The 15,550-nt window shown below is 45.1% G+C and overlaps 2 protein-coding genes across 2 annotated transcripts in view; both read left to right on the top strand.

Moving 5' to 3' along the window:
- The first annotated feature begins 1,395 nt into the window (after nucleotides 1-1,395).
- Nucleotides 1,396-5,051, top strand: LOC139566105 (kelch-like protein 42). The gene is made up of 3 exons (XM_071387028.1): nucleotides 1,396-2,694; nucleotides 2,847-3,040; nucleotides 3,226-5,051. The coding sequence occupies exons 1-3, from the start codon at nucleotides 1,931-1,933 to the stop codon at nucleotides 3,675-3,677; spliced, it is 1,410 nt and encodes a 469-aa protein (XP_071243129.1). The 5' UTR covers nucleotides 1,396-1,930; the 3' UTR covers nucleotides 3,678-5,051.
- Nucleotides 5,052-8,062: 3,011 nt separating this feature from the next.
- The window catches only part of nrip2 (nuclear receptor interacting protein 2), a 30,407-nt gene continuing 22,919 nt past the window's right edge, over nucleotides 8,063-15,550 (top strand). The window contains exon 1 of the mRNA XM_071386044.1: nucleotides 8,063-9,112. Coding sequence (XP_071242145.1) covers nucleotides 8,957-9,112 — 156 coding nt within the window. The 5' untranslated portion in view covers nucleotides 8,063-8,956. The remainder of the gene's footprint in view (nucleotides 9,113-15,550) is intronic.

Raw genomic sequence — 15,550 nt, 5'->3', positions numbered from 1 at the left:
TTGATAAATGACATAAAATCCTTGAAATTTACCAAAATTCTGGTAGTTTACTGGTAAACTTCGAAAGTTACCAGTAATATACCCTCTCTTTGCAACCTTAACCAGAACCTATTTAGGCAGTTTCGCCCTGGAAACATGTATGCCATAGGAATACAATTTCTATGGTATGGTGCATGGGAAGGAGGTGCCAGATGGTTGTCTGTAGAGGTGCAGCAAACCACAGTTCTGGGGCAGTGTCTACAACGTATGGACACCTGACAGTCCAGCTCATAGGTCCCATATAGGGTAGACCCGTTGCAGGGGTGAATATCTGCTGTTAGTCCCAGTCTAAGTAGTGGGGTCTGCCATAGTGTCGTGTCATCACCCATCCCCCCTCCTACCAACACACACACACACACACACACACACACACACACACACACACACACACACACACACACACACACACACACACACACACACACACACACACACACACACACACACACACACACACACACACACACACACACGCTGCCTGCCCCTATACATGGCCATCTGCATTCTTGAAGAGCGCTATCAGCCATTATCTAGACTTGTACTCCCTCAATGAGTGTTTTTTCCACAGAGCAGAAGGGTGAATGCAGAAAGTCTCTCTGTTTTAACTCTCCCCAAAACCTGCTGTTCCACTTACAGGTGCCCCTGAGAAAGAGAAAAATCGAGCTGCAAAATAGTCATGACAAACAAAAGTATCAGATTCAGCTTCCTACTACTCTACTGTTAAATTGTGATTCAAATATATATAATTGGTACTCCAAAAGGCCTACTCAGCGAAGTGCAAAACAGTTACATATTTCATCACTGGGTGGCAGTAATGCACCATGCTTGCCTCCAGTCCATATAGCCATTATGTTAACAGTAAAATACTGTGTCCTACATCAACCCCCATTAAACATGTCCCTGTTGGGTAGGCTCAGCCTGAGGTTGGAGGCTAGATGAGCTGTGTGTCAGGTGCCACAGAGGATATATTTTATTTATTTAATCTTTATTTAACTAGGCAAGTCAGTTAAGAACAAATTCGAATTTACAATGACGGCTTAGGAACAGTGGGTTAACTGCCTTGTTTAGGGGCAGAACAACAGATTTTGTACTTGTCAGCTCGGGGATTCGATCTTGCAACCTTCCGGTTACTAGTCCAACGCTCTAACCACTAGCTACCTGCCGCCCTATACACTGTCTTACTTCATTGCAAGTTTATGTTGTTGATAGTTGGAAACTGTTGGTTTTAATGTACCTGGTTCCCTGAAAAGTTGGTGAAGCAAAATATTGGAACATACACTACGGGAGGCTTGCACCTGTCGAGTGCAGGTAGAGTATACCCCAAGCCAGCTGGTGGCAGCAACACATCTTGTACCATCTGCATGGCATTGTCTTTACACGAAGAAGAAAGCAGTGGTTTCCGGTTGAGCAAGCAAGTGACGCAACCCACAGGATCAAAACAGGAAATATGCTGGCCAATTTCTCCTCAAAAACCAACTGCAGCTTTCTGCAGATTATCTCGACAATGCAAAGAAAGTGTGTTATCCAGTATATAAATCTTAAAAATTACCACATGGTCCAGCAAAACATCTTCTTTGGATGTACGTCGAGATAATACCCGCTGTTTTTGAAAGATAAAGAGGCTAGCTAGATTTCCAAGTCACTCTTAGCCTCTTGCTAGCTAGCTAGCACACTCATAACTGAGTTGAAATGATCCAGGCATCATCCAGACGTATGGGCTGAACATGACCATATATAGGCCTGGTGACTGCGGTGCGAATAGAGTTGCAGACCACCCCTGCGCCTGAGAAATGTAAACTGACAGGCAGTCATTAACAGATCGAGGCCGGAAGAGGACAGTCAACAAAACAGATCACTTGACAACATTATCAAGCTAACCCAACCACTAAACATGTCATCCGAACAAATAATCGTAATTGTCATGGATGACAAAACGTACAACGTCAACAAAGGCAAGTTGATAGAAAAAAGTGACTACTTCCGTGCACTGTACAGCTCTGGGATGCGCGAGTCCAGAGAGGATTCAGTGCAACTGCAGGGGCTGAGTGTGCCAGGGCTCGAGCTGGTCCTGGAGTTTATCAACACCTCCAAAGTGAAAGTAGTCAACGAGACCCTGGAAGACCTGATTGAGACTGCATCTTTTTTGCAAGTCACCTCTATCCTAAAACTCCTTTCGTCTGAAATTCGACAAGAGAATTGTGTGGAACTATACAGCCTATCTGAGGTATATGGAACTCATGATCTACGCAACGCTTGTCTCAGATATATGAGCTGTCACTACCACCCGATGCTGCGGAGACCAGAGTTCAGCGACTTACCAGCTGCCCTGCGCAACCAGGTTAGAGAGATGCGTATGAAAGGCACGGCCACTCTGGTGGCTATCGGACTCTTCACCTGTCTGGCTCTGGACCTACCAGACCAGGACGAGCCCTGGTCAATGCTGAGATATGGGGAAGTGGAGCAGCGCTGGAAGCCGCTCGCTAACAACCTGCCCTCTGACATGGTCAATGTGAGAGGCTACGGCTCAGCCATGTTGGACAACTACCTGTTCATTGTCGGTGGGTACAGAATGACCAGCCAGGAGATCTCAGCGGCACACTGCTACAACCCCTGTAGAAATGAATGGAACCAGGTAGCCCCCCTGAACCAGAAGAGGTCAGTACAGGTCAGCTATGTGAATAGATCTCTATGCAGTCTGTCCCAGTCTTGATCTTCAATCTGTTTTGATGCTGAGCCAGCAAACTACATAGGCTACAGTATGTCTCCATCCTGTAATGTTGTTGTATATCCGTCTCTCCTCCGGTCAGGTCCAACTTCAAGCTGCTGGCGGTACGAGGGAAGCTGTATGCAGTGGGAGGCCAGTGTCAGGGCACTGTGGAGTGCTACAGCCCTGAGCAGGACTGGTGGACCTGTGTGTCGTCACTACCCGACCCCCTGGCAGAGTTCTCTGCCTGCGAGTGCCAGGGCATGATCTACGTCATGGGAGGATATACTGCCAGAGGTTAGTGGGGGTGATTTTCATTCCCAGCAGAAGTGAGAACATTTTCTAAAATGCCCAATGTATACACACAGTAGACATAAAGAACTGTAGGCTACACAAATAGTGCTTGTTCATTTGACAAAATATCAACTGGTTCTTAAATTATTTTAACAAATGCTGTTTTTTTTTCTCTCTGTATCTACTAGACAGGAATACCAGCGTACTCCGCTACTGCCCCACCTCTGACAGTTGGACAGTGTTCCGCTCCTGCTCGGCCCACGTGCGTAAGCAGCAGATGCTCTCGGTGGAAGATACCATCTACCTGGTGGGGGGGTACACCCACGAGCTGGAGCCGGGTCCGGGGCGACGGGCCAGCCAGACGGAGGACATGCTGACGGTGCAGTCTTACAACGTGACCACCGGGGAGTGGCTCCACCTGAAGGACAACACCTCCAAGTCGGGCCTGAACCTCACGTGCACGCTGCACAACGACGGCGTCTATATTATGTCGCGCGACGTCAGCCTGCCCACCAGCCTGGAGCACCGCGTATTCCTCAAGTACAACATCTTTTCAGACGCCTGGGAGGCCTTCAGACGCTTCCCCGCGCTGGGCCAGAATATGCTACTCTGCTCCCTCTATCTGCCCAACGTTCTATGAGCGTTGCGGATGGAATGTAAGGATGTTTAGTTGATGCCAGTGGTCGTACAGTCCAGAGACTACATCATATGCCACAAGAGGCTTGTTTGTGCGTGCTGCGGCTACATAGCTCCCATGAAGAGAAGTGGTAATGGTAGAGCTGTAGATGGCTGCAGTAGGACAAAGTGTGGCCACATCCCTGTTGGTGGGGCAAAATATAGAAAGACACCGCTTGTTACATTATTTAAACCTTAAAGTAGCTACAAGCACAGGCAAAGCAACAGTCATGCGTTGCAGGTCAATGTCTAAGTTTGCATAGCAGCATTGGGCTATTATTGAGATCCATTTTTGGATTCTTTGATTAGAAGTAGACTTGAATCATATAGAACATTCCCTATTGTTTACACTGCACATAAAAAAATATATTGATTTGCAAAAATCTTCATCTTATTGTTCACTACAAACCTTAAACGCTAATGCAAATTACTAATAGATTTAATACATGTCATATTGGATATTGAAGAAAGTTTGTAGCCAAGAAGTGGCTTTGGTTTTACACTGCCGGTTTCGCAATGGGCGATTGAAGAACTGAAATAAAATGCTAAGCTGATGCCGGACCACAATTAATAAGTAAACAAATGTTTAAACTCTTGTGTGAGAAGAAAAATGGTAGAATCATGAATGGATGAAATTGAGTAATTCATTGACTGATTTAACTTATGAACATTGTTTAGAAAACAAATGCTAAGCTCAGCAGCAGTACAGTTCAATGAAATGGATAAGGAACGTGCCTTCTCCCACACCTGGGGTGATTTTGTACAGATGAACAAGAGTTGAATTGTAAGTGACCAACCAAAACTGTCTTTTTTTCCCCATTTCCCCGTTGAATTATCAGGAAAGAGCTTTCATTAGGGTACGATAAGAACAAATTGATGAAAGACAATGAGAATGTAGTTTTGGTTTAAAGGTAGACTCAGCGATATGAAGCAGAAAAGTAAACAACATAGTGGTTCAATTTCCACAACTAAGAAGCGTAGAAGCGTGAGGCTCAACTTCTCAGCTATTTTGGTGCCCTGGCTACCACGCTGTGAACAGCGTGACGCGAACCCGTGCACAGATACTGTGTGTGACTGTCGCTCATCTCAATATCTCCGGTGCTGTTTGTGGCAAAGTAACTTTGCTGAGTCTAGCTTTAATTAAAGGGGATTACAAACCTTTTCTGTGGAGATGGTTTGTATGAACGCAGTCTTTCTGCTGATAATACAACTACGTTGTTTGGCTTCTAAAATGTGTTGGAGTTTGATGAATGTACTGTATATTGTTTTGTCACCTCTGGTTTTGTTCTGACAGATGCCTTGGACGTTGACTTAAAAGAATAAAGAAAATATTCAGGGAGTAGGTGTCATTCTGTTTTATTGTAAAAACATTGAAACCATGCATTCAGTGATTGTGCCTTTTTGGAAGTAGGAGGCTTTGCCTTTTCATCTCTGCAAGTGAAGCTACATAAAATACTTTGAATCACATCTAAACTTTCATAGTCTGGCCATATTAAGGCCTTAAGGATCATTTAGTTATCTTTCTTCCCTGTCTTCGGTTTGGTCCTCGCTTCTGTACATCCAGGTACTTTGTCCTCTCTTTTTTTTATGTAGGGGGAACCAACAGCCTTTCTCCTGAAACGATTCTCCTCTTTCCCTTTGTAGGCGGAACTAGCGTCCTCTATTCCTAAATTATTCCTCTCTTCACATTTGTCGTCAAAACGAGTGACCTCTTTTACAAAACTATTCCCCTCTTCCCTTTTGGAGGCGGGACTAGCTTTCTCTCTTTGTAAACTATTCTCTTCTAACATTTTGGAGGCAGGACTAGATTCCTCTGTTCCTGAAGGATCTTTTGCCTTGAGGATGTCCACATCGACAGAGAAGACAAACTGCTCGTAAGCAGTGTAATCGGTGATATTACACCTTCCCAGTATATCAGCTGCATCGTCAGTCTGTCTGATTGGGGAGAAAGCCCTTATAAACTCTAGGCCTCCGTAGTTCACAGAGGTCCACTCCTTCCCTGAGAAGTCTGGCACAAAGGACCCGTCACAGAGGAACCAGTCAGTGATACTGCTGCTCTCGCTATCCCCTTGAGAGCCATGGAACTGGCCCTCAGGAAGAGACATATTGGTCAGGGGAATAGTGGAATGTTCCAGAGAGACTCTGTCCCATGTCTGCTTTCTGGGATCCAGGGTTGGTCTAGCTGGAGGGCTATAGTCCAGGGGTAGAGGGTCTGTCTGGAGGTGGGCAAGGTGGAGGAGACCCGGGGCATAAGGATGGCCTGTGAGACGGTAGTGGAGGTCTGGGATGCTGAGGGCCACACACTGCAGGTTCTGCTGTGTCAGAGGCTTCTCCGCTGTATTGGTCAGTCGCACTGTCACTGTGTATGTTGAGTAGGAGTATGTTTCCTTCATGAAATCTGCCCAATCATGAAACAAAGAATGGAACTATGAAATAGTTTGAAATAACTCTGACAAAAAATAATAAATTGGTGGCTATTTCACAATTTACATAAAAAAACAATATTTACCTAAATTGAAGGCAGGATCGTCTTCTGCATAGAATGTCAGCTTCATAAGATATTTCTCTGCATAGGGCTGAACCACCTCCATGTCTTGCAGTGAATCAACACTTTGCTTATTTGAATTAAAACAATACTTTTTATACACTCTTGGTTTGTAATGTCTCTATGGAAACAATCATTTCGAAATCATTCTGAATTCTATTGGAATGGCCCTGCACATTAGTAGAATTCTAAAATAGTGGCCATTAAAACATCTGGAATTTGTCTGCTTCCTTTGAGATTTTAATCTACAACATTTGTGCAACTATGTTTACTATTTTACACAGCTGCAAATCAATGCTAAAAGCACTTTGCAACCCCCACCAAACACATCCATTTAGATTACATTTCTCTTAAACTACATAAACAAAAGTAGCCTGGTCTCAGATTTGTTTATGCTTTTTGGCATTGTAGACAATTCCATAAGGAGTTGGCAAGAGAGCAAGAACAGACTGGCGCCAAGGCTAAAATACAACCTTTTTTATGTCAGCTATGCAAGTTGTGGTGTGTGAGAGTGCACATCTTCGACAAAAACCCCATGTAACGATCCACCAGGGTTAAAGAAAAATATCACCAGAAGGTGGCAGTATATCCCTGTCTGAGTATTTAGATTTTCAATACAGTCCATTTCCAATCAATCACCTTGGGAAGTCCAACAGTCTCATAAATAAACACCGGTAAACAGGTTAATTACATGTGTGAAAACAATATTCTGTGCAGGGGGACATTTTAAGGACATTATACTGTGTTTGACATGTAAATATTGAGTACATGAAACATGTATGAGGCATGAGGAAATGTACATGTATTGTGTTAGGCTACATGCATTCTTGCAACACCAGAGAAATGTTGTTTATGACTTAACCTGCTTAGCCCAAGGTCAAAAGCCTTGCAAAATATATATTACCATTTTAATAGGTTCTATTACACCGATGCTCATTGAGGGATTGATTTTCCCCCTTTTGATAATTATATATACATGAGGTTATGTGTATAAATGAGGGGGGTCTGAACTGAAGGGGTTTGTGAATCTCATGCTGAAGCCTGTTCATTTATTCATGGGGCTTGATTGAGTGGAGATCAATGCTGGAGCAACCACACCAATCACACACACCAATCACACTAATCACAGACACCAATCACAGACACAACCGTAGCATAGGTGCCGGAACCACTGAAAACCCAGGGGAACTAAATGACAACTGGTTAGAACTCAGCAAAATACACATATAGCTGACAGTGTGGATCCCTCAATGTGTTATCCATCACATAGAACTACTACTGTACAGGAGTTAGAATCTCTATTGGTTGACTGCATTATAACATGTTACATCTCTGATGTGCTTTAGATGTGGCTCGGTGCACGGCTGAAGGACATTCAGGGGAAAGGCTCAAATAAATCCAAGGGGAGAGAATCTGATCTTTATGTATTTATTCAGGTAGTAAGCGTCTGATGTGATCATCTCTGATGTTCTATAGCAGCATGAATCAGCATGTTCAGTATGTCAGCCAGGACAGAAAGGTATTCCAGATCTGTGTGTGGAGGGTAGGGAGGTAATAAGAAGGTAGCTAGTTGCTTTTCTACTTCAAAGTGTTTCCCCTCACTACGGGGCATTAACCGAGAACATGTGGGTGTCGTGTTTTGAAACTAGGCGAGATGTGTGTGTGTGTGTGTGTATATATATTTATGTGTGTGTGTGTGTGTGTCTCAGAGTGTGTGATGGAAAGAGGGCTTGAGGGGAGGGACAGGGGGTGGGTATATACTCCTCCAGAGAGCAGCAATGAGAGGAAGAGACAGAATCACACACAGAGAGAGAGAGAGAGGAGAGAGAGAGGAGACAGAAAGAAAGCGAGGAGAACGAGCGAGCAGAGAGAGAGCAGAGAGAGAGGAGAGAGAGAGGAGAGAGGAGAGGGAGAGAGAGAGCGAGAGGAGAGAGCAGACAGAGAGAACAGAGAGAGAGAGAGAGAGAGAGGAGAGAGGAGAGGGAGAGAGCAGAGAGAGATAGAGGAGAGAGCAGAGAGAGAGTAGAGAGAAAGCAGAGAGAGGTGTGAGAGAGAGAGTAGAGAGAGAGAGAGAGAAAGAGCAGAGAGAGAGCGAGAGCAGAAAAAGGGAGAGAGACAGCAGAGAAAGAGAGGGGCACAGTTTGCTCCTGCAGCGCTGCAAGGACAGACTGCACTGACAGAGGGGACACACACACAGCCCAGCCTGAAGAGAGACATGTCTACATAACAGGACCATCAGCACACTAATCATTTCTGGACACTGACAGCAACACAGAACACAAATAGATGCCAAGGACTAGCCCCTCAAAACAACCTCACCATCACAGTGAGGGAGGTCACAGTTTGAAGGTGGAACAGTTTGAAGACGGACAACGTAAAGTTGAAGGAAGACATTTGTTCTGGAAGAGAACAACTAAAACAGGAGTAATCAACAGTATCATCTACTCTCTGCGATCTATCTCTTGGAAGTGAAAAGGAGAGACTTTACAGTACAGGGCACTGGGCTGTGCTGCTCTGCCTTAAACACTCATACCCTTCTGTGCTGCTTCTGTGCTGCTTCTGCTGCTACTGCTGCTACTGCTGTTCCAAACCAGGCTACATCAGACAGAGGTACGCTGAACGTAGCAGCTCTGCTCTACACTCTAGCTAGCTGTACTGCACTGACTGACTGGTTGACTGACTGGTTGGACTGACTGACCATGAGTGAGTCGAAGAAGGGTGATCTGGCTATTCGGGATAAAGCCATCCTAGGCCAGCAGAGGCGTCTGAAGCAGGCCACCCAGTTCACACACAAAGACTCAGCCGACCTGCTGCCCCTGGATGGGCTCAAGAGACTGGGCACCTCCAAAGATCTGGTGAGTGACTGTCAATGTTCTTATTCTGTTATTGGTGGTACTGTCACTTAAATGAGTTGTATTCATTAAGTCACCGTAGCAAAATGTTTTGCAAGGGAAAATGTTTGTTTTCTGTTGTAGAATGTTTTACTACAGTGTGCCCTGCTCTTATTGAACAAGTTCCGATAGTCCCTCCCTCTTACAGTCTTTTTTCTTCTGTTTGCTGCCTTATGAATACGACAATGGTCAGTGGCTGTCTGAAAGTCCCATTAGATCACACTCTATTGCTTGTATTGTGTCACTTTGACTCTTAGTGGTGGTGGCTAATGGTGGCTAATGGTGGCTAAATGCATTTTGGATGAGACTTGGCAGATAGAAGATGTTGAAATGAGCTTGTTTGGATAGTTAGTTGAAGAGGCTGTCCTCTGTTTGCCACCAGCTGCTTGGCATTGTTGGTGCTTTGGGGACCGTTGGGAGACAAGTTGAAAGACATGAATATTGTCACAGTATTTTGACAACACTGGGATAAACGGGGATTTACTAGGTTTAAAATGCGGTGTAAAGTAAATGTACTAAGTCTATGACTAATGAAGTGGACGTTTGATTGACTATGATATTGCTCTGTTCTCTTGATGTCGTCATCAAAAAGAGTTGAATATCAACACCATACTGCTTTTCTATCAAACCAGTGCGATTCTTATCATGGATCTACCGTTCACTGTTGTCGCTGAAACATCAACTGCAATTTCCATTATCTGACGAGATGTCTAGAAAAGATGGTAGGCCATGTAACTGCATAGAAGATGAAAGACCCATTACAGTAGATGAGAGGATTGCCTGTCAAACCCTGTCAGAGAACATGGAGCCTCAGAGACACAGTGTGGCCCTCACACGTCTCCTTCCATCAGTACACTAGCTATGAGGTCAGAAGGACAGAACAAACAGAGCGAGGCAAGTTAGATTAAGATGCAGGCGTACACCCACGCAGCCACACACGCAGCCACCCACGCAGCCACCCACGCAGCCACCCACATTCTTCTAATCAACACACTGACAGAACACACTGTGAGACAGACCGACAGTCCCTGTTATGAAGTGTCCGTCCGTCCCCCACCATCCTCCCACTTCCTGCTCAATCAGTCCTCTCTCTCCCAGTCCTCCTCTATGGACACAAAGGCTTCCTGTGATAATGGCTTCATTGCCCCACTGTCAACTCCTGACACAGTCTTGATTAGATGGCTGCCTCCCAAATTCCCAGAACGCACTCCAAGAATCTCCAGAATGACTGGAGCGGAGAGCATCAGAAGTGCGTGTGTTTACACTGTCTGTGTGTGTGTGTGTCAGTGTGTGATTACACTGTGTATTTAAAGCCAGCTTTCACAGAAGGCAGCAGCATCTCCATCACTAACTTCCATCTGTCTCAACCCTCTCACATTATATCTAAATCTCATATCTAAATCTATTTCCCTTTCCTCTCAGAGTTGAATTCTCTCACAAGAGCATTGTGGGAGGATAACAAGCTGTTATTTAGAGCGAAATTAAATATTTGTTGGAGCCTGTCTGGTGCTCTGGATTCTATTCACACTCTGAGAAAATATGAAATCCCTACGCAGTGAGAGAACCTGGAGGTAACCATCTTCTGTATCCTAAATGGAACCCTATGCCCTACACACACAAGGCTCTGGTCAAAAGTAGTGCACTATATACAGTAGGAAATCAGGTGCCATTTGGGATTCACCCATGGTGTCTGACTTGTAAACGAGTGTCTCCATTCTTCTGAATACAAACAAGCAATATTCAGGGGAATATTTTATTACAATGGCGACAACAAGAGAGGATGATGCCACTGACACACTCAGGCTCTTAAGTTTATTTACAGTCACATGTATACTTGTCAAGATATAATGCAGTCAGAGCTGAATCTAATCCTTTCTGCATCACCTTCAAAATGCAGACCAGATCTGCTGAATGGCAACATTTAATTCTACGACCTTACTGGGATAATTCCCTCTTATGCTAAAACCAATTATCTGCTCATCGGAAAGAGAAAAGAACTCACTCTGATTCATACCTCATTTGCTAGAAACCCCATTTGATGGAGGAAACAGGCCACAGGGGTTACACAATGATTTGCATGTCATCTCACAGCCCTGCATCACATTGTAATGGCCTTGGAGCCTGAACGGCAGAATGCCAGAGAGGCAGCCATTGTTACAGCTCCCCCGCCGTGCCTCGCTCTCCGTACTGACTGTCAAAAGCAATCACGCTCCGGGTGGAGACATGGCTAAAGTGAATTGTAGAAAAGCAGCAGGAGTGTCCCCAAGGTGCGTGGGGCTACTCTGAGACCAAACAGAAGCCAGCTGATAGGCACCAACAGAGTAGTGATGTCACCTCACAGCTGAATAGACAGACAGTATGTGTGTAGATGTGTGTTTGTCTGTCTGTCATTCTGAAATAGTGTTCATATTTCAAGAATGCTTTATTATCAGTCTCATGGGTTCCTTCCCCTATTAAGGAATGATGAAGCCATTTGTCCTCATTATTATTCTCAAGTCATTAAAATAGAACTATTCCTGGTGTAAAAACACACATTGAACCGCACAGGGCTTCTTTAGATGTAGCCTGGTTTGCCACTCCACTTCAACTGAGCCAGTAAATCATTTAACAGTAAAGAGCCAGTTATATGAGTGAATGTGTTTTGGCTTCTCTCTCTTTCTCTCTCTCTCTCTCTCTCTCTCTCTCTCTCTACCTCCCTCTCTCCCTCTCTGGCACTGGTAATCATCCTAGACCAGAGCCAGGGAGCAGTGAGCATGAAAAGGGCAAAGACAACCCACCATTCAATCGCAAGAGCGAGGGAAGGGAAAAGCAGAGTGGAGGAGGGTGGGGACAAGAGAGGAAGTGGTAGACTGTGGCCCCTTTTAGCACAAGTGTTATTTATATCAGAAAGCCATGAGTACTAGAAAAACAGTGAGGAAGAGAGGAAGCAGAATCCCTCTCGCCACTTCTCAGTTATATCCCTCCATCTGCTCTGCCTCCCACTCTTTTTAACTTTGTGTGAATAAATGTGTGTGAGTGTATCTGTGTATCTGTGTATCCTCTCTCCTGACAGACGCAGTGAGGCCTGTCTAATTGGGAGGCTCCAGGTGTCTCTGTCAGGTCAGAGCCGGGCTGCAGCGTCCGCATGCTCCAGTGTGGAGCAGAATGTAGAGCACCTTCCCTTCTCAGCACCACACTGCAGTATGAAGCTCAGAGGAGTGCATTACACCACCAGGCAAACAAACCCAGCAGGGCACTTCCATCTCCACATCAAGTGGAAGTGTCTGGGCTTGGTTTTAATTGGTGGTAATTATCTCATTAAATTGTTTATAACATCCAAGAACGACAACATTAGACCGAGTTCTCTCCCAGAAGGCGACATGGCACCTTCACTCACTCGATGTGATCCCTTGACATTTCCCTAAGAAGTTTGATAAAAGTGCCCTAACTCTGACTGTGGAGGGCCATGGTGAATTGATTCAGGAGACATCTCAGGAAGGTTCTAGTGATTACCATTAGAACCCAGCACTGAGCCAATTAGCCTGGCTGACGAGAGCGGAGGTGAGCCCCCCTCTGACTTCAGCCAGGCGAGGACCCTTCTCTCTATCCCTCCACCCTCTCTCCACACTCTCTTCCTACCTGTTTCTCTCTTCTCTGCACTCTCTCACCCTCCACCCTCTCTCCACACTCTCTTCCTACCTGTTTCTCTCTCTCTTCTCTGCACTCTCTCACCCTCCACCCTCTCTCCACACTCTCTTCCTACCTGTTTCTCTCTTCTCTGCACTCTCTCACCCTCCACCCTCTCTCCACACTCTCTTCCTACCTGTTTCTCTCTTCTCTGCACTCTCTCACCCTCCACCCTCTCTCCACACTCTCTTCCTACCTGTTTCTCTCTTCTCTGCACTCTCTCACCCTCCCCGCTCTCTCTCATCCACTCTCTCCCTCTCTCAGTTGTCAAAAGCTTTGATGGGCGGCAGCAGACAGACAGCCACCTAAAAATACCTGGGTGAAACAGACAGGGGATGGCAGGGGAGAGATCGAGAGTAGAAAGAGAGAGAGACAGGGAGGGGAGGGAGAGAGAGAGAAGAGAGGAGAGAGAGAGCAGATGTGTCGCTGGCTACACCCTGATGGTTTGTATGACAGGAAGCCAGGGGCTGGGGACCTTGATCCAAATGGAAAAGCAGGCATTAGCAGAGTCATGTGACTTCAGCCATGACAGAGAGAGGAGCCTGTTGCAGTCAGATAATTAGCCCACACGGCAATTAGGCTTTAATCTCTCAGAGCGAGTGAGAGAGAGAGAGAGAGAAAAGAGGACATGCCATGACAAAAGGGAGGGAGGGAGAGAGAAAGAGAGAGAGAGTGAGCATCATAGTGACCGGTTTGAACTGGAACACTGTGGACGTGTTCCGAGGGAGGTCACAGCAAGACACTCATCAGCCGAATCAGCAGTCTGCAATATGTATGAAGAACACAGAGAAACAGTGTGTGTGTGTATATGTGTGTGTGTGTGTGTGTATATGTATGTGTATTTGAGGAGGGCTTGAAATTATGCAAGATGGAATGCTAGAATATGACAGACAGGATACAGACAGAGAAGGACGAGGTCATTGATGATTGATATTCTATAAACGTCCAAGTTGTTTTTCCTCTTAACCTTTTGTGCCATGTCTAGTGGTTTGACTGGACTGGTTGTCTAACTGGGTCAGTTTGCTTCTGTATCTAGTCAATTTGAATATTTCAAAAAAACGAAACAATGGCCATCTAGCCTATGGGGAACAACAGTTGGTATTCATCAATAGTGTTATACAGTGTTAACAACACTCATTGAAATATTATATGTCATGCCAATAAAAAATGTATTTCAATCTCTACTCCATACTTTCAGTACCAGAAAGGCTATGGGAAGTTATACTCTTTAATTACAGCTAATTTATTTCTAGAGACCAACTAGGGGAGGGACAGGAAGGGACAGGAACCTTCACATCCTTTGTACATGTTTAACCAACCATCACAAATCACTATTTAAGACTCATCCAGTCATCATCTCTGCTGGCTGAAATGAATGACGGCTAACCATGATATCAGCCAATATAATCTAATCTGCATGAACGCTGATGGATGCAGACAAAGATTAGCCTAATTCATAGCAGGGATGCCAATTCCAAGTTAACCACTTAGCCAATAAAGACTACCACCTATCAGCATGCATTTACAACCATAACGGTGTTGCATAGCATAATGTCTGATGTATGACTGCTACCTTCTCCCAGGGGGGATTCAATAGGGGTAACTCCATATTTAGTGTGACAAATCAAATAAATGCCTTGTATGAGCTATTTGGCAAAACGAAACAATTTTACATGTACTCATGCTTTTGCCATTTGACGGTTGGCACAAAAGGGACGTGTCCACTGTGACAGCTGAAACTGAATAAATAATCAACGTTTATTTGCGGTATTTGGTCGATATATTCTTTTGTTGTTGTTGCAGAAGCCCTGAAATCCTACTGTTTGCTTTAGCACTCCACCGTGCCTCTGAGGATGTCATGGCTAGAGGCCAGACGCAACATCACACATTATTATAATCTTTGTCTCCAAACGGCTTATTTTACAGCCGCTTTCATCCCTGTCCCTGAAACCAGACAAAAGACGAAGCACTTCCGCCAAAGTGCAGCGCTAGAACAGTGAATTGCATTTGAACTTGATAAAAAAGGCCAGGGCACAGACTGTATGGCAGTTCACGACCCCTGCACACATGCCGCTTGTTGTGGACAGAGGATCTGCATCCAAACCGTCTGACCTCGCTGTAGCTGCAGGGCAATCGGAACCTACAACAGCCAGCTGCCTCCTCACTCACATGGAGCAGGGGGAATTACATTGTGTACACTGCTGTCAGCTTCAATCTGCTCTGCTCTTTGCCAGTCAGAGAGGAGCAATGAGGAGGGGAGGTATGGGTAATGGAGTTCTACTTTAACTGATTTATAATAATAGGATTTAAAGGAGGGTTTTCTCTCTCTCTCTCTCTCTCTCTCTCTCTCTCTGTCTCTCTCTCTCTCTCTTAAAAAAAAATTCATGTAAATTCATGTAAAAAGCAACACACTGGGACGCAGTCAGATAAATCAGCAGTACCACAGACTGTGTCTGAAATGACACCCTATTGGGATACTATGGGGCTCTTGTCAAAATAGGGAACAGGGAGCCATTTGTGGACGCAGACTGTGACTCCTCCCTCCAGATAAACCTTTAGTAGTTCACCCAGGGAAGCCCATCCATCAGCCAGCCACACATTTACCTGGGTTCAATATCTATCTCCCTGTGTGTGTTTCCGTACACATACTGTTCATTACAGCAGGAAGGATCAGGGGAATATGTGTTGAAGTACCCTTAATCAGTGTCGAATTTAGATAAATTATCTGATGCTGCA

The sequence above is a fragment of the Salvelinus alpinus genome, chromosome 37 (assembly GCF_045679555.1).
Source record: "Salvelinus alpinus chromosome 37, SLU_Salpinus.1, whole genome shotgun sequence".
Taxonomy (NCBI): Eukaryota; Metazoa; Chordata; class Actinopteri; order Salmoniformes; family Salmonidae; genus Salvelinus; species Salvelinus alpinus.
This window is presented reverse-complemented; position numbering and strand designations above follow the sequence as displayed.